Source organism: Pseudorasbora parva, chromosome 24 (genome assembly GCF_024679245.1).
Source record: "Pseudorasbora parva isolate DD20220531a chromosome 24, ASM2467924v1, whole genome shotgun sequence".
In the NCBI taxonomy this organism is placed as follows: domain Eukaryota; kingdom Metazoa; phylum Chordata; class Actinopteri; order Cypriniformes; family Gobionidae; genus Pseudorasbora; species Pseudorasbora parva.
Window position 1 is genome coordinate 32264679 of NC_090195.1, and position 20632 is coordinate 32285310.

At 37.7% G+C, this 20632-nt stretch overlaps 1 protein-coding gene across 1 annotated transcript in view; it reads left to right on the forward strand.

Annotated features, from left to right (window-relative positions):
- adarb2 (adenosine deaminase RNA specific B2 (inactive)) overlaps positions 1-20632 on the forward strand; it is a 258599-nt gene that overhangs the window by 196468 nt on the left and 41499 nt on the right. Inside the window, exon 4 of the mRNA XM_067435113.1 lies at positions 5728-5842. Within this exon, the coding sequence (XP_067291214.1) occupies positions 5728-5842 (115 nt within the window). The remainder of the gene's footprint in view (positions 1-5727; positions 5843-20632) is intronic.

Sequence of the window (20632 nt, forward strand, 5' to 3'; positions counted from 1 at the left end):
CTATGAAATGCATTAAACCATCATATAATCATTGACATTTCGGGCCAGATTTTAATATTAGGGGGGCTCAGCTACCAATGAGGATATGATTTAAAAAATATATGATAATTAAATATAGACTATTGTTTGTCTACTAGGCTGGGCATGAACAATACAGCAGGTTCTACCTATGAAGTCAATCACTGAATATTAAATACATTTCTAATAATTTAAAATAACCCAAATATTCATTAACCCTAAGGAGTCTGAGCCTTATTCAGGGTTACACTTTTAACACAAAAATGACATGCCACTATAACCTTTAGATGGCTGCAGATGACCACTATAGCTCATTTTGCAATTTCCACTCCCTTTTATAGTTATTTTCTTTTGACGGTGCTGCGGATTGAATGCAGAATAAAATACAGGGATGAGCCGAAGCTTGCTGCAGGTGATCTGAGGCAATCCAAAATTAGTGTACATATTATGCAATTGCAAATTTAGGGGGCATTTCTAGCCCTCCTAAAATAGGCCTAGTGATGCCTCTGTTTTGGGCTTTTACCTTTTGTAAGAAGGTAAGAATTTTTTGCAAGAAAAGTCAGTCACTAAACACGGTGCGCACACAAGTTATCGTTCTGTGTTAGGGCAAAATCCCAGCCCTCTTCCTGTCTGCTCACCTGAGTCTGAAAGCAGGCAGTGGAATTCTCTGCATAGTCCATTTCCCTGCAGAGAAAATCATGCATTGCCAGGGCCATTTTGTCAGCAGGAAGCCCCCAAGGGACAGACTTCTGGGTCAGGGATCAGTCGAGAAAATTTCCCTGTTGACATTTGTGTTCCTGGCACAATATTGACTTCTGAGGGGAGATGACGGCAGCAGTGCTACTGACATTCTACATTGGAAAGAGAGTTGTAATGAAACCTGTTAAAATGTTTGTGCAATTGATTCATTATTTGTAATATAACATTGGCAATCATGACCGCAACTGATTGTGTTTTAACAGCTGCTTTTTGATTACATGAGTAAAAGTTGAATTATTACTACAGTTTTGATATGTAGAACAACATGGTTGAAGCTAAATATAACAGTAATGCATTGTGTCATATCATTATATGTTTTATTATTGTATTTTTTATACGGTAGAAAAAACCTCTGCACATCACAACATGTTCTTTTTGTCTTGTCACATGATCCACGCCTTGCAAACTGAAAGGAGTTGGATTGCAATTTTTGTCTGATTTGACAGAGCCGTCTTATTTTTTTCCTCATTAACATTCATCACAAATTCTCTAGCAATGTGCCAGAGAGTGAATCACAATTTTTCAGCTTTTTGATTTTTCCTTCCTTTTCGTGGCCACTTTCAAGGTATTAGAGTCCCTTTTGAGTGCTCTAAATATTTTATTCCTGCCTTTGATAACTAATTTCAGTCCATTACCTGCAAGAGTTTCCTCTTTTGCGGATCAGTGTGACATTATTCTTCATTCAGATTTGTGAATACAGATTTATGCAAAAGACTTCATTATTGTGGGATATCTTCAAAAGGAATCAAATGATTTGATTGCCATTAATGGTGTTGAGACGAGTCTTTGAAATGTAAAAGCTCATAATGTGCTGTTGGCATATAGCAAACAAAAGGCCGAAGCCACTTCATTTCTCTCAAATGGCCAACGCTGAGGGTTGTTTATCTTTTTTGTTTCTTGCCTTTCGTTTCATTGATCCTCAACCCCGTTTTTTTGTGTTTTGAGTTTGTTTTTATCAGTGGTGCTTTTATATAAATTACTTTTGCTTAAGTAACACTTAGTATTAAACTTTGTCCCGTTACTACAGATATGATCAATAAGAGACTATATAGCAGCCATTTGTACACACTAGTATAATGACAGTAAGATTTGCTGAAAATAGTACAAATGTAGCTATATTTACAGTCAGCCCTAATTCCTGTTTGGATCATGAAGGCACATCTTGAGCACAGTAAGGTATGAGCATCATCACTGAACTCGGGCATCAGTCCAACAATAGCTCACGCCTCTGTCTTTGAAGTGTGGAGATGTTTGGCATCCCTCTTAATCCATTTAATGTCACCAATAAAAGATGTTTTATTAAGGTGACATTGGGATTAGTGTTTAATTACCACTGAGAGGCATTTAAATATGTCTGTTGGCTTGGCAAGCTCAGGCGAACAGAGCTCTTTACTGTGTGTTACTGCTAAAGCAACCAAACCAGATTAATGATGACACCATCCTTTTGTCCATATGATTAGGTAATACAGTATGGCACATGTCCAGAGTTTTGTTGCTACAAACAACTGAAACACATTGGTATTGGTTTTCTTACTGAACATTAAACTGAAATAAAAGAGATGTGAACATATGGACATTACACGTATAGGATGTATTTGGGATGATTGGGACACTTTATACCATTGAGATGTCTTGGAAAAAGTGTCCCAATAACCCTGAATTCACCCTAGCCTTTAATAATTTAATTATGAAATCTAATAAAATACTATTTTAATGCTAATTCTATTTCATGCTTTCTGATGAGTTGGATTCTCATGCTAAACATGGACAAATAAAATACATATAAAAAGGTATGCATGATGTATTCTTCAGGATTTGAATTTCTGAACTTTTTTTTTATTTATTTTTATTTTAGTATGGCCCTGTATGATATCATAAAGGGCGGAATTCCTTGTATGGGCACTTCTCCCGGATGAGCACATGCGCGTGTCAACCAGAGCATCTTTTATCATTGTCTTTTCGTTTTTAGACCACAAAATTAACAATGTCACTAAAGAAGTGTGTGTCTGGTTGTGAGGGAAAGAAAACCAATGCTGAGTTAATTGTGTAAAATATTTTAAATGCGCTAAATTGGAAAAATAATTGCATGCATTAATGGGCTAATTTTGGCAGCACACAGACACAAGTTATGACTTGAAACTCTAAATGGCGCAGGCAAGCGGCAACCTCCCGCAATCTCTCTTGAAGCCAATATGGAAGTAATGTAAACTGCTATTCCTCGACTGGCCAGGCTCCAGAAGGGAGCAGAATCTCATTGAGCCTCACGTTAAAATTCCCAACTTTACAGCAGAAAAAAACATGTTTACAGCCTGGTACAAATTGTGGTTTTGGCCTATATGGCTAATTTTGACCTTCATGACAACTGTGAGTGGGTGAATTTTTTATAATTCATTTACGTTTTATAAAGACTTTAAGTTCTGCATAATTAAGGGCGTGGTTACTTTGAATAATCCGCCGTAGTCATTGCGCCACCTAAGCTCCGCCCACATTTTTGCCCATTTTCTGTTATCCGGGAGTGACACGCGATGACTCGCTTGCAAGATGGCGACGCCCATCTCGACTCTACTTTAAGCTTCAGAACGACTAATCGGAGTCCTATGGCTGACATCACGGACACTACGTCCATATTTTTTTTACAGTCTATGGGCACAGGTCCTTAACTCAACCTGCATGCAATCGCATCATTCTCTATGGCACAGCTGATTGGTTTCTGCTGTATCAGTAGCCAATGAGCTCGCTGCTCAACCTTCAAATACTTGGTCAGCATTTGCTGTAGCAGTGCAGCATGCTTTCAGAAACCCTTCACCTTCTCCAGCTCCACCTGTATAGATCTGCTACGAGTGATTCATGTACGCTCTATTGTACAGCAGCAGCATGTCTTACTTTACTCACAGCAGCGTGTCTGTATGTATTGGCAGTAGAAAGTCTCTGTACTCCACAGCAGCAGCAGCAGCAATAACAGCACCAGTGTAGCAGATCTGTTCCGCTAAGACCAAACACACCAACATAGTCATATCCATTACCATGTAAACACTATGCACACTATTATTTAGGGTCTATAGGCAGGCACATGCCTGTTGTGTTTCAATCCGTCCATCAGCACTACATACTGTGAACATCATCAGTAAAGAGGTGCATCTGTTTTCGTCCTCTGAGCGCTTTGTCTACATTTTATTTCACCAGACGCCTGGCCGACCCCTCAGAAGTTATAATTATCATCTGGAACTCTATGTGTGTATGTACTGTATGAATATGTGTTTGCCTCCATAAGCCACTAATTGCCACAGAAACGTTACACCATCAGTTGTGGACTTTGTATGAAAAATCCAATTGCACAGGTTCGGGAACAGCTGTACAGGGCAGGATTGGGCCGAAGCCCGTCTGTTGAATGCAAGCACAGGGTCCAGGTTATTTTTCAGCCTGGCGGCCTCAACCCTGAGCTCAGAGCGATGGACAGATGGTCCATTTGAGACGCTACCAAACTAATCACGCTGTTCCATTAGCGAAAGTGTCTCAGATAAACGTCTGACCATGAGCACGCCCGTGGACTCTTCGCCTTCCAATTACTCTATTGATGGCCGATGTTTTGACACAAATTAATTGGGTCACCGTGTTGGTGTGATGGGAAAGAAATGCTACGGGCAAAGTCATTGTGTGATCATGGAATAGAAAAGCTATTCGCTGAATTTAATTGATTTGCAATTAAATATGCTTTATATATATGATTTATGGCCTGTTAGCATCTCTATTATGCAATATCCTGCACTGTAAAAAAATATTAGTTACCTGGTTGCCTTAACATTTTGAGTTCATTGAAATTAAAACTTTGAGTTAATACAATAAACATTTTTTTGAGATTCGACAGCCTTCATTAAAATATTATTAAAAGATGTTGTAAGCATATTGGGTATTTGAGTGTTTTATTTCTGATGATGCAGTGAAACATGCCAAATAGTGCTATTTTCATGATTTATCAAATTTTTTAAGTGGTTCAGATACAATAATATTTTGAGTTTCTATTTATTTAACAAATTTCCTTCATTGTATAAACTCAAATTTTTAATTTCAATAAACTCAAAATTTTAAGGCAACCAGGTTACTTACTTTTTTTAAGTTAAACCAACAAAAACCAACAATAAAATTGTACAGTGTGTCTGAATGAAGTCAATTATTTCTAATCTAAATGTTTTGCAGTAACATTACAGATAATACGTGACCTGGACTACTTAAGGGTCATTTTTTTTAGATTGCGATTTCTATCTGAAAGCTGAATAAATAAGCTTTCCATTGATGTGTGGTTGAATATTTGGCCGAGATACAACTATTTGAAAATCTGGAATCTGAAGGTGCAAAAAAATTGAAATAATGATAAAGTCTTCTTTTTAAGTTGTCCAAATAATTATAATACATTTTTTTAATATATTTACGGTATGAAATTTACAAAATATCTTCCTTGAACTTGATCTTTACTTAATATCCGAATGATTTTTGGCACAAAAGAAAAATGGATCATTTTGACCCATACGTGTATTTTTGGCTATTGCCACAAATATAGCCATGTGACTTATGATTGGCTTTGTCCAGGGTCACATATGGTCAGTTATTAACATTTATATTTCTTAATACTTACTTGATGTATAAAATATTCCTTGAAACTATGAAGCAATTTAAATGCTGTTTCTTGTGCAATTTAAATTGGTTTGGAATTGTTTTATTTATTTATTTTATGCATTCACATTTGAATTTAGATAACCTGAAGATGAACTGGAAAATTCTATGATGTTTGCAAATGAAAATTATTATTGGAAGTTACTACTAACTGTTGTACGTATAGTGCAGTGCTACATGAACACCAAAATATTGTCCATATGAAAACTTTTTTTTAATAAAGAATAAATGTTTTATCAAAGTTTTTAATCAAACTTACCAAGAACCTGTTGTGTATTGCAGGAGTTTGCGGATGCAATATTCCAGCTGGTGCGAGAGAAATACACAGAGCTGGCCGGCTGCTCCTCACTGCTACACGCGCGTCACAAAGGCCTAGCGGGCATCGTCATGACCAGAGGTATGGCATCATTTCAATCGGCCTTTGAATTATTTAAGAAGTTCAATAAGGGGAGAGAAAGCACCTATAAGACTCTTTGTATCCTCTGAATGTGGAGCTTTGTATGAAATATTTAGTACTTTATCACCTGTGAAGAATCAACAGACAAAGATGCACATATATCAGAAAGAATCCTAAGAGCAGTCGAATGATTTACAGGCAATGAAGATCTTTTTTTTCTTTTGACCAATATTTGTGTGTATTTTTTTCCAAAGTTAAAATACTTTCTCTTATCATAGATTTATATTCATTCATGAAAGGTGCAAGAACTGTGTGGCTCTGTGGCACTATCACAACATTGTTAAGCATCCAACCAGCCTGACATGGCAACAGCTCAACCAATGACATGAGCTTAGGGTGTGTTAGTCTGACCAATAGCAGACTCGGGGAAAGTGTTTGGGAAACCTGTTTATAAACAGTCCTTTTGACACTTTTATTTGGTGACTTCAGCTTTCATTTTAGATTTTAACTTTTGAATGTTACATTCTCTGAAGGAAATGTTGTTTGTTTAGTTGCATGTGCAAAATTCACTGCTATAGGGTTACACTTGGGAGTTAGATGTGTTGCTATGTGGATGCTAGGGTGGTTGAATATGCCTTTTTATGTTGTTGCTAGTGTAGGTGGTGTTTGCTTTCTTCACCAGACGAAAATCATGATGATTGCATGATTCAGTCCATAGATTTAATGGTGTGGGACAAGTTGCCGAAGTTTAATATTTAGTAGGGATTAGGAAAAAAACACTAATTTCTGCTATTAATGCTTGCTAACTAGGTTAACACACTATAGAAAAGTCATGCAAACATTTTTTATCATGGGTTTTTGTTAATGTTGGTTTAAGTTCACTTTTACAGTTTAAAGTTCTGTAATTGATAATAAATGATAAAAAAAGACATAATTGGCTTTTTAATGTAGCACTGTAATATTAATAGGGCCGGGACTCGGTTAAAAAAATTAATCTAATTAATTAGAGGCTTTGTAATTAATTAATCGAAATTAATCGCATTTTAATTGCATATAAATATTTGACCTGAGAACAATGAGAAGTAATTTTTCACATATATTTTTAGTATACCATTGAATAATGACTGAATACATAAACTTAATCAACAAAATATTGTTCATTTATTTCAGTCTAGCAGTGCAATGTTTGCCATTAAGTTTAGCAAAAGCATATTTGTGATATTTGAGGCTCGATGTGCTGCGGTGATACGCTAACTCCTTGTTGTATAGCTTGCACACAACCGTGCTCTTGACGACGCTTCCATTCTTTCGTTTTTTAAAACAACATTTCCCATCCACGGGGCAAAGCAAAGCAGTCTCATCGGCTTCTTCGTTCATGTTCACTCATGGTTTGTTGTTGTCGTGACTCCGGAGCGAGCGCTAGTTGGTGTTCCAGTATAATCGGTCCGTCGAAACTCATTCATTGAAAAACGTTCCGCGGTGCAAAAATAAGTGTGGTTAAATTTATTTTATTTTTATTTATTTATTTTTTTGCGTAATTAATTAACGCGTTAAAGTCACGTAATAAATTAATCTTAATTAGCGCGTTAAAGTCCCGGCCCTAAATATTAAATTATTATAATTACTAATTTTACCTTATTTTTAGAGGCATCATTCAACGTGCGTAGTAAAATAAAACGGCATTAAATAAATATCAAATATTTAACTAAATGTATGTTGTTTACACATATATTTGGAGATTCAGTGTGAAAATGTATTTTTATGATTACAAATTGCCAAGGGCTTCGGCCATCCGTCCACTCTCTTCCCTGAACTGAAATGAAGTTGTGGGCTGTACTTTCCACACGATTGACATCAGGTTCAAGGTACACCAGGTGGTTATGTTGCCCGCATACCGCCTCGCATGGCCGAGACTGGTATTACGACACCTGTCGGGCCGGGGCTAGTAATGCTACTGCTAATTAAGGTTGATATCTCTGCAGCACTATAACTTGACTTTTTTTAATGACATCATCGCCCTTATTTCTTCTCATTCTTTTGACGCGTGTAGGTCATTTTTTTGCATATTTTTACCTCAATTTTTACACATGGCACCTTTAAGACATACGGCGGCAGTGGCTCAGTGGTTCATGTAGGTTGTCTACAAACCAGAAGGTTGGTGGTTCAATTCCCGGTTCCACCTGACCAAGTGTCGAAGTGTCCATGAGCAAGACACCTAACCCCAGCTGCTCCCGACGAGCTGGATGGCGCCTTACATGGCTGACATCGCCGTCGGTGTATGAATGGGTGAATGTGTGGCAAAAATGTAAAGCGCTTTGGATAAAAGCGCTATATAAATGCAGTCCATTTACATACAGATCCATTATACTGTCACACATGTGTTTTCTTTCTCAACTGTTTACATTCATTTAAGGACATAACTGACTGTGTTTACGTGAATACTTGCCACGGCTGGCATTTTAACATTATTTTGTGTGTATTTGACTGTTTTAGCAAAAAATAACTCAATTTAGTACTGAGAGGTGGCTTCATGTGTCACACTTTGTGTGATAACACAAAATCTGCAGGAATAAGTAAAATTATGAGATATGCGCAATCCCATGGTGAAAGTCAAGCCCTGTACCATCAAAAATATTCAGCAAATTAAACGAGAGGGGAGGCGGGTTTATGTGTCACTCGCTGTCGGAGAGATGAGGGAAAGAGCAGCTGGTATTGTGTGCCTATTCTGCGGAAAATTAGTATTTGATGTGTTTCAGATATTTCAGTATCTATGTGTATTGAAAAATCTCTATTTTTTGACAACTACATTGCTCTTAGTTTATTATTTCAGATGCAATTTAAAATTGTACATATTATAGTGACTCGCATTTGGCGGGTGTTAACGTCAAGTCCTGCCACGATTAATTGCAGAAACCAGAGCGATTTAATATTTAGAGCTAGAGGTTTAAATCACTAACCCCAAGAATAAACAATATTGATGCTGGCCTTATCCCATATTGGTATTTAATAGTTCATTCCTGCTAGAATATACAGTATATATATATCCTGCGATGAGTTAAAACGGCTTAGTTGACTAGCAGTGAAAGGTTGGCACGATGTGTTTGTGTGAGACACAGCTGCAGGCTTTCAGGAGTCATTGCAGGATCAGTATCAAGTTTTTCTTTTGAAGACCACAGCTCATCAATTTAGACTTCAGTGAGATCTGACCTAATCCCTGTCCTCGCTGCTCTGTCGCTCTCTCTTTCTCTCCTTCTCTCCGCTCTGTCTGCCTCACAGTAATTGCAGAGCATGTTTATTAAGACTGTTATCTTCAAAGATCCAGACGTCGGTGCCCAAGAATTTGTGGCAGGCGAGCAGACACGCAAACTTGACAGAAACACTAGGGGTTCTGTTCCCTGCTCTTTGAGCATCTATTGAATCTTTTAGACTGGCACGGGCACCGGTGGAATATTAATGCGGGTCCAACTTTGAACCGCGGGACTTTCGCAGAGGGAGTCATAACCTGAGCGAGAGTGCTTCTCACAAGACTCTTATTGGATTATTTCATCTGGTAACGTAAAAGAAACAGACACCGCTTGAATCAGATGGTGTGAATAATCGTATTTCAGCCAGGCACAGTATGGATGCTGGGATTCTGGGTTTTGAACATCAGATGCACAGTTAGGCTGGAAAAGGGAACCAAACATGTCTGCTTCCACTTTTGGAGTACAGATGATTGTGTTTAGAGCAATTCAGAAGTGGAAAGAACGATTTATATGGTGGGAAAATACATAATTGCATATTAAATTCAAACAAGGGTCTGAAAAGTTTTCAATATTGCATTTTATTCCCCATTCAGTGTTTGCGTTTCACAAATAGCAGTGATTTTCCTAGATATTTTTGTACATTTGTGTACATTAGTTCATCCAACCCTCATCATTTAAAGGAAACATGGTGGAAAAACGTGAACTGTAATGCGGTCAACCAATTTGGAACTATTATAGATTAAATTAACAGTGTTTGTCAGCAGGTCAGATTCAATATTTAATATTGATAATACCATTTATTTAGTCACGTTTTGTAGCTCATTCTCTAATCATATCATTTAATATAAGCATGCCATATTTGCTCAAAGGTTTCCATTCGGTGGGAATTATCTCTGGAACACAATTTGTAAAATGGTGATGATGTGCACCATTTTGACCTCAATTAATATTCAAACATTTTAACATGCAAGAGCAACTTGTAAAGGATCAATTCATGATCCTCTTTATTCCTAATGGCATGTAAATGACTTGGTAGATGATGGCCTCGGCCATTTGCTTTACCCCGAAGAAAATATGTTTAATGCAAATTCATCAATTTTCAGTAATAATCGTTTTTTTTCAGTATTTTTTTCTAACAAAATACACTGTGCCCATTCAATCCAATATGGTAGTTAGACCTCCCAAAGCAAAGTATGCATAAAAACCCATCTAATGATTCCTTATGATTTGATGGCCTCATAAAGGAGCTGATGAACTGAATTCTTTCCTTGTTGTGCGAAACAAAACTCATTTAGAAAATGTGGGGGGTAATGATGCTTATTAAGCTCATATCAGCATATGGGCTTCCCCTGACAGACCTCCACTAGAGTGACCCATGTGCTGATTAATAGTGTCATGCACAGACAGCGCTCACAGAGGAATACTCTCTTAACACTCGCTCAATACTGCACTGTATGTGTCACCGTTTATGAATAGGGTGCAATTTGGTGTCTTGTGACAGCAAATCAGTTAGAGGCCTAAAGTTTTGTGTCTTTGTCTGTCTCTGTTGTATTTTTGTTTAAAGGGGTGATGAATTGAGAAATCAACTTTCCACTGAGCTTTTGAATAAAGGTCATGGTAATATAAGAATATCCTCTAAGTTTCAGAGCTGAAAACGTCCTTCTTAGTCTACGACAAGCTTTTATAGACACCAGGCCCAGAAAACGATCGTGTTCGCATCTTGACGTCATCGACTGACGAAACATCGCCTCTAGAGAATAATAAGTGCGTGTAATTCAGTAGCCCCGCCCACCGACTCATCGATCACGCTAGCCAGCAGCAATAAACAAGCCGAAGAATAGAGCAAGATATTGCGCTATTCCTGGTTGTGGAAGAACACAGTCGCTGCATAAGCTTCCTTCGTATCCTAATATTAGGAATGTGTGGTTGAACTTTATTTTTAAGGAAGTTCCAGCTCACGTGGGGAAGACATGTTCACTTCATTTCACCGCGGGATCATTTGTAAACTAATCTCACAATGTTATTCTTCTATATTGGATCCGACAGGAGGAATGGTGCAGCACACTTATGTGAGTAAAACGTGTTTTTGATATGTAATTGTATTGCATTGTTATAGATCGTGTCTAACAGAACATACCTTTAGCATGCTGGACTCAGACATGTATGGGCCAGGCCTCGCAAAGCTGCCAAAATGGAAGCCCGTCAGCAGGCCGATGAATCTCGTAATATTCCCTTCTTGTTCTGCTATTCTCTCTCTCTCTTAAAGGGCGCGCTTGTGCGGCACGCCCATCAAAACCCAGCCTTCAGAAGAGAGCCTCAAAACCAGTGTAGAAAATAGCCTATTACTTATTAGTTATGATGTTTTGAATGTAAAAAACACACAAACGGCATTAGTTGACCTCAGACAACAGTATAAAAAAAGCCAGTTCATGACACCTTTAATTATTAGAATATTTCTTGATGCTTTTTCCATAAAATGTAAAACTGTATTTTTGTAGTCTGTAGAATTTATAAAATACATTTTAAAAAGAATTTTATACTGTGTAAATAAATATATTTATTATAATATAAGCATTATTTGCTGTATGTATTATATTAGGGATGCACCAATTGTTTTAGAACCGATCCGATTTGATAATAAAAATTCTAAGTATCGGCCGATTCCGATACCAATGCAGTTTCGTTAAAAAAAAAATTTGTAGAACTGTAATCACTTCTTTTGTGAGTTAAACACAATCTACTAAATACAGACAACTTCATTATATAAAAAAACAACAAATAAAAAAATATACATATCACAATTATGACAAAACGCTACTATAAACTATATAGTGAATAAATTAAACTAGTGGATAATTCACCAGGAAAAGTTACAAAATCACGAGTGCACAATATTTGCATAAAATCGATTCATTTAGTGGGAAAAAAATAAAGAAAACAATAAAAGTGAACAAGTGTAGCTCTAAATATGGTAAAATGTTACACAAAATACATTTATGAAAAAAAAGTAAATATATTTATAAAAATAGGGCCTATATGCGCATATTTTTAATGAGGCAGCAACATATTATAGATTGGGCAGAAGAAGAAAGGCTATTAATAATCTTTCACAACGCAAAAGTATTATAATATAGAGCGGCAGAAAGCGTGTATGCACATCCCGTGTGCAGGATGATGCACTTGAAGCAACAGTCACCGCGTGCAGCGCTCTGTCCGCATTGAGAAACTCAAAACACAAAGGGAAGATATAGATGTGTAGAGTAATGATGTTACCTATGCAATATTTTAATAAGCCGTTTCTTTTAACAGTTAAACATTACAGTTACTAAGTGTGAAGAACAATACAATATCTCTAGTCCAGTATCGTGATCTAACAGACAACCGGTAGAAAGTAACTCGATTTACAGCAATAAACCGCAGCAAGATAGTCATTTTATGAGAAACCATAGACCGTTATCTACAGATCAAGCATAATAACAGGAACAATTAATCATCGTGGAGAGACTTTCATCGCGTCGTAACCGAATGCGAGACACAGTTTAAAGCTGAATGGAGAGTGACTGAACCGCAGCGGAGCGAGGGAAGCGTGCATTGACGTGAACTTGAGTTTAATGACTTAAATATTAATCTGTACTCACGTGAAACTATGGAATGGTTTCAGAACACCAGCCGGATCTCACGAAAAATGCGTATAAATAGTACGAGTGTGCAATGTCGTGGAATGTATATGCCAAAACTCATTTTGGCGTGCATATGATACGCTGTTTTTCGCATGCATATGTTACGCACTTTCTGGCGTATTATACATACGAACCCTATCTGGCAAATAATGGCGGGTCGGAGCCGATGCCGATCCTGAGGATCGGATCGGTTCATCCCTAGTCACATTTCAGCATTTCAGTTACTGAGTGTGACAAGCAAAACAATATCTCTAGTCCAGTGTCGTGATCTAACAGACAACCGGTAGAAAGTAACTCGATTTACAGCAATAAACCGCAGCAAGATAGTCATTTTCAGAGCGAGTTGTCTTTTTGTTTTGAAATCTTTACAGGTTTTTGGAAAGTAAATGTTATATAAATGTACTAATGTAGTAATATTTTAATACATTTATTAGTCTGAAGAAAAAAGACATGAAGTTCCAGGGAATATTTGGGTTATACTGTTCTAGAACAGTTTGGGCTTGAGACTTTGAGTTTTGTAACTCTGCAGATCTTAAACATGCACAAACAGCTACATAACACACTAAGAAAAAGGAAAACAAGAAATCACATCATATTACCACTTTTATATGAGTTACAGTATCTGTAACTTGGCAAGTTGAAGTTGAAGAGTTATTTCTACTTAGTAGAAGTTCACTTTGCCATACAAGTATAGCCTACAAATCTGGACGCACGGCTAATCTGCCTTGAGCGTCATCTAGTAACTCTCAATAGACTTCTGAGCTGGAAAAAACAAGCTCTGGTCAGGCCAATCACATCGTGTATAGAGTCGGTGTGCAGGGCTTAACATAATGACGGCCGAGTTGCGGAGGTTCAGTGTGCTACTTCTAAACGAAGAAGCCGGCGAACGGCGGTCTTTCGAATCTGGCCATGAATCTGGAAGACTTAGGCCTAGTCCACACGTACACGGGTATTTTTATTACCGGAGTTTTTCCTCCTCCGTTTTAAAAAACAATCGCGTCCACACAAGCACGGTTTTAAAAAAAATTCTGTCCACATGAGAACGCAAAACTACGCTATGATTGGCTGCCTGATTTCCATATGGGTCCCATTCACTGCACCGATGCACATTGCACTGACTGAGGGATGCCATGGGCTCAAGTGAAACACTTCCTACAAGTTCCTTTGCTTTGGACTCAGTGACAGGTAACAGTATTGCTTCAGGTGCAGGGCCGAAGTGGACTGTAATAGCTTCACACACTTGCTTTACTATTTTGTATTATTGCATTCTGGCGCCTTTGTTCTGCAATACAATGAAATAACTGAACATGTATCTGTAGGATATACGTGTGATAAGCGCTGTTAGTGGAGTCCACCGCATAGAATCGACTCACGTAAATCAAAAGGAGATGTGGAAAATCTGATATCAAACAAAGGAAAGAACGGCGCGCACTTCAATTTAAAAAGCGGAAATCTCCGGTTTCACCATTTACACGACAACGCTGTAACCGGAGTTTCTAAAAATCTTCACCCTGGCCGGAGTTTTCAAAAAAGACCTAATTTTAGTAACCGGATACAGCGTTTGCGTGTGGACGAACAGCCAAACCGCGTAGAAAAAGCTGCGGTTTTGAAAATACCCGTGTTCGTGTGGACAGGGCCTTAGAGTTCAGCTTTTCTCTGAGAAAAGAACAAAGAACGGCACTGAAGTCATTCTTAAAAAGGGAAGATGTGTTCGGAGTTTTGCTGACTGGATACGGCGAATGTTTAATCTATCAACAAGCTCCGCTTCACCTTCGTTGCTCTGGTTGGTGTAGCGCTATCCTATCGCGTGCAGAGGGAGTTTGAAAGACAACCGTTTATCCCGCCCCTCGGATTGAGCTGTCAATGGTGAGTTTCCAGACCAAACATCTTGATGTGGGTCTGGCTTTGTCAGGCTAGTACAAGTACATTTTACTCCACAGAATATTCCACAGAATAAAGCCATGCTTTTGACGTGTGTGCTTAAAACATCTAAGTAATTAATATAGTAAATAATGGGATCATTGTTGAGTATGAATGTGTCATTTTGAGTAGAATGAACTCCAGATGTCACGAAACAGCAAGTTACTAAACATGACAACAAAAGCAATGATAACACAGAGTAAATACAGCTGGAAAACAGTGAAAAATGCAACCTTATTAATTATTCATGACAATATATAAAATACTGTATATTCATAATTATTTGCGGTGCATGATGGGAACAGCTGTATCAAAAAGTAAAGTAGGTTTTAATTAATTGTATAATTTTGATAATTATGCTTTAAATTCTGCAATTTCTGCAATGAAATTGAGTACTAATATAGAATTTACTTTGTATTTTACTTTTTTTTGAAAATCTTATTATTGTACATTACTCTTTAAAAAAATCTTGACTTGTTAAAATATACCAAATATGATCCATCAGGCTTTTAAGGAAGATTTATTTGTTCATCTCGCGATCATCATTGAATTACTTTGCATTATATGTTTTAAAACCCAGAGCTTTGATCATAAAACCAAGCATTTAAATATCATCTTACTAAGACATATTATTAGGAGAAATAGGATGACGACTGATATTTATATACATTTTAAGTGAGCAGGCTGTTGTACTGTTATCTCACTGATTTACATTACAAACATCAGAATTTCATCTTACTTTTTTGGCCATATAAATGACAACACCTGCTCTGATCTGAATAAATGTGAGCTGTTTTTTCCTCCTCGAGTGTGTGATCCATATTCTTCTCTCTATTTTAAAATTGATAGTTCCAGCCCTTGATTAAGATTATTTGAGCTGCGTTTGATGCCATTATAAATTATTCTACAGACATGCTCCTGTAAGTAACCGCATTCATTTTTTTTTTTGCGCACAAAAACTGTTCTCGCCGCTTGGTACAATTATTGCACAGCCACTGTAGTGAGATGGACTTTGTAACGAAGTCTTTAGGGCCTTTTATGGGTCTTGTGAGTGGGTCAGTGGGAATGTACTGAATCCCAATGGAGGCCTTTCTGAAGCCTTTCTCAGCCATCAGCTTTCAACAAAAATATCTTAATTTGTGTTCTGAAGATGAACGAAGGTGTTACAGGTGTCCAACGACATGAGGGTGAGTAATTAATAATATAATTTTCATTTTTGGGTGAACTAACCCTTTAAGGCTAACCCATTCATACTGAAAGCTAAAAAGCTTCAATTTTGATTTCAGTGGGCCTTTAATCCTAAACTTAAAAATTCTGAATAAGCAGTGATTTCTCTCATTTTAAGAATATAAATAAAGGGAGTTTTTACACTGGAAGTTTAATTCAGAACAGGGCACAGTTCGTATAAAAATTGGTAATGTGAAAGCTGTCAAGCGCACCAGTATCACACCATACCTGGAGGAGGTCCATATTCCACCAGTAGGAATATACTGCGGCCCTTTTAAGAGCTGCGCATCCCCTATTAAACTGCAGGTATTTTGTAGCCTGGATGCCAGCCGAACTTAGCCCCGCCCACAAAATGTTTAGGTCGGGCGGTTCGGTCTGGCCTTGATCCATAGAGGAGTAGTTATCCCCGAACAGAAACTGTTCGGACCAATGAAATCATCAGGGCGGGCTTTAGACGATGACGGACAGATGATAAACAGTAACGTAATCATCACGTCATCAAAAATCAAATCCTAAACGGAGAGCTTGTTTGTATCTGCATTCACCTTCACAATTTCTCTCAAAAATTATGATCATGTTGGGTAAGTACTCTGTGTATCATTAAATTATTTTATTTTTTTACAACACCGGCAAAGATTGTGTATTCCAGCCTGATATCAGCGCGCGTGCAGACAGGGTTGCCAAGTTTTTACAACAAAACCCACCAACTACTAGCCCTAAACAATAGCTTTTCGGGGTGTTCTCCGGGGGGAATATTACGTTTAGGGGGTTGAATATTTGTTATTTTGGCAAGGTTGCCTGGTAAAATTCACACTCATGGGTCTATATATCACATAATATCCCTTCAACCTGCGGACATAGAAAAGAACCCGTAAAACTTGGACTTGGCAACACAGTGCAGTTGAGCTCTGTTGACATTTGACAGTGCGTCGCTTCGTTGCTCTGATTGGTTGTAGGTCTGTCCAATTGATGTCTTTCCTGGTTTGGTTGAAACATGCCCCATAATCACAGCCCAATTGAGCATCAGACTCATATTCTGACTAGAATTGACCACGTCAGGCTTGGTATTGTGTATCAGGGTATTCTCACAAAAATGCGTATAAATAGTACGAGTGTGCAATGTCGTGGAATGTATACGCCAAAACTCATTTTAGCGTGTCTATGGCACGCTGTTTTTCGCGTGCATATGATACGCATTTTATGGCGTATTATACATACGAACCCCCCACCCCACCACCCTAAACCTACCCAAGCGCGTGTCATATATACGCCATAAAGTGCGTATCATATGCACGCGAAAAACAGCGTATCATATGCACGCCAAAATGAGTTTTGGCGTATACATTCCACGACATTGCACACTCGCACTATTTATACGCATTTATGTGTGTGTGTGTGTGTGTGTGTGTGTGTGTGTGTGTGTGTGTGTGTGTGTGTGTGTGTGTGTGTGTGTGTGTGTGTGTGTGTGTGTGTGTGTGTGTGTGTGTGTGTGTGTGTGTGTGTGTGTGCCCTTGTTTATATTATATTGTGGGGACCAAATGTCCCCATAAGGATAGTAAAACCTGAGATCGCCTACTTTTCAAAAGGCTTATAAATCATACAGGATGAGTTTTTTGGAGAAAGTAAAAATGCAGAATGTTTCCTGTGATGGGTAGGTTTAGGGACAGGGGCAGTGGCAGTGTAAGAGGACAGAAAATACAGTTTACGGTATAAAAACTATTACGTCTATGGAGAGTCCCCACAAAAATATTGAACCAGACGTGTGCGTGTCTGGTCCGTGTGCGGTGCATGTGTGTGTGTGTGCGCGTGTGTGCATCGAACTCTGCCGCGATTCACGTGAACGGGAGGCTCTTATTCAGAAAAGTAACCTGTGTATTCAATGTATCTAGTTCAATAAAACACATGTAGTGTAAGTGGTGATGGTGTTAATGAGTTACCTCGGACATGAGCGAGAGTGAGCTTCAGTGTATTTGCGCATCGGACTGCAGAAAATGTGCTCAGTGAAAAAACACACTTTGCTTTTGACCTGGAATCTAATAAAAGTTAAGCAGAAAATGTAGCAGCTTATGTTGGCACTTGTTTAGTTATTGTTAACCCTTTTCTTTCTCTATTAATGTTTGCTGCTGTATTTACGTCTATCATCTATGGTTTTTCCAACTACGGGCCATTGATCAAACAGAAAATGCACGCTTCATTAATTGCGCGTTAATAAAATCAGTGCCGTTAAAATGAATTTGCGTTAATGCATTATTAACGCGTTCATTTTGACAGCCCTTTTTCATTGCTGAAGTAAGGCAGGTCCCACATGGCACACTTTATATGCACTTACAGTCTTGTGGACTTGCAGTGGCTGCCGCATACGTGTGTCCATTAGGTCCGTAAGACCTTATTTTATTGGGCCTTAAGTCATGGCTTTTGGTGTATCAAATGTTACTCAACAAAAAACACAGATACACCAGTTCAACTGGCTATTAAAAGGACTATGATTTCATGCCAGGCCTTGGCTACACCTTAAACCAATTCAGATGTTTGACATTAATGTAAAGCACATGTATGGCTTGCTGTGAGTTGTTCCTATAGCGCATGTGTTTTGCCTTTGATACTGCGATGTTCTCTTTCCTCTTCGTTACACAGCGGTCTACTGAAGGGTAAAGAGAGCAGCAGTCATGTTCACATCCAGGGTGTTTGCCTTTGTACCCACCTCACTGGCACAATCTGCTTTCTCAGAGATGTTGATGATTATTGCTCTTCTAAAAGCAGCAGTGCCCACAGGCCTTTCCACCCCCACACACAGAGAGAAGAGCCTTTACAACAATTTCATGCCGGTACAGAGAGAAATTACTACACACTCTCGTTTCTTTCTCTCTGCCATCACCAGATTGATCTAAACTATCATTAAATGGAACAGCATGGAGAGAACTGACTGGGAGGGTGAGGTGCTCCGGGCCTTTTAACTTTCTTTTTTTCTAGAAAGTGTTTTTGCTGTTGGGGATTGTTGAATAAAGATGCCTGAACACAAAACCTGGGCATGCTGGGACCCCGCTGTGCTTTGTACCAATGCATGCTGGGATATATCAGGTAAGGCAGGTGGAGACCGGGCAGAACCAGCTGGCATTCGTCTTCAGAGGGACGTTTGGGACGTTCCAGTCGGCCTTTGATAGATGGAAAGGTTGAGTTCATATAATAGTGTGCAAACAGTAGAGCATAACTCATTGTAATGGTTTATTGCTGGACCCCTGGACTGTTTTCCTCAAGGATTTATTTTCCCAGGAATCTGCTTGTGACCGTAATGCTGTCACGATTGTCAAAAATATACATTAATGCTTTATTTATTAGGATAAAGAGTTCACACACAAATGGAAATGGAATATTTTGAAGAATGTCAATGACATCCTTTCCTAAATGAGAAAGCACATATTTTGTAATTGTATTACATATTTATATAAAGTAATCCATTCCTCTGATCAAAGCAGACATTTCAGAAATCATTATAATATGCTGATTTGCTGCTCAATAAATATTTCTTAGCATCAACGTTGAAAACATTTGTAATGCTTGATATTTTTGTAAAAACCATAATACATTTTTCTGGGCTTATTTGATGAATGGACAGTTCAGATAATATTTTAGGGACATCATTATTGGGGACATTAAAGTTATGATCAAGTTATTCAACTATATATACAAATAAAAATAATGAATAGGTCTTATTTAATTCTATAAACTATAATACTGATCTGCCAACATTGTCGCTATATAATAAATTAAAATAAGCTATTACATCAAATTTTGTTGCAATATTGTCCTGTTTAACACTGTGAATCGTCATTGTAAAAGCGTTGTATAAATAAAGGTGATTGGTTGATTAATTATTTATTTTTTATATAAAAAAGTTTGGTAACACTTTACTTGAAGGGGTGTGCATAAGACTGACATGACACCTTCATAATCATGACATGACACGTGTCATGAATATGAAGGAGTTTGTATGCATGTTTATGACAACTGTCATTAAGTGTCATTCGCTTAATTATGTCATTTTTAATGCAATGATGACATTTCGGAGTTGTCTTTGTTATGACAACTTGACATAAACCAATACATCATAACCTGTCAGTGTCTTTGTCATGACAACTTGACATTACCAAGACAACATAACCTGTCATAAACATGACATAACAGATTATCAAATTTAAGAAACTTACTTAGCTTATAGGGTTAACCTTAAACTGTCATGTGGTTGGTTTTGATGTTGACTGAGGCCATTATAATGTCATATATTTTTTTCAGTGGCAAAAGTTTAATTTGTCATTAAAATGTAATTAGGTGTTAATACGCTGTCAAATTATTTTTTAATAACAGCATTATTAATATTTTTCAGTTCACAATGTTTTGTTTTATTTTTTAAGTTTCCTCCACCAGCTTCAACAGAAGGTTAGATAATAGACAATTTCAAATGTCTTAAAAATATGAAAAGGAGTTCGAGAAATAAAATCAATCATTTAATTTTTAAGACCTGCCCTCTCACAGAACTGACTCTTAAAAACACAAGGCATGAATTTATACACAGGTGACCAGCACCAATTAACGCAAAAAGGGGAAAACACGTACACAAATAATGGCCATTACACAAAATAAACATATATATATATCAACATCATATACACACATAAACAAACACAGAAAAATAACACTTTGTCAAATGACTTCACTTTATA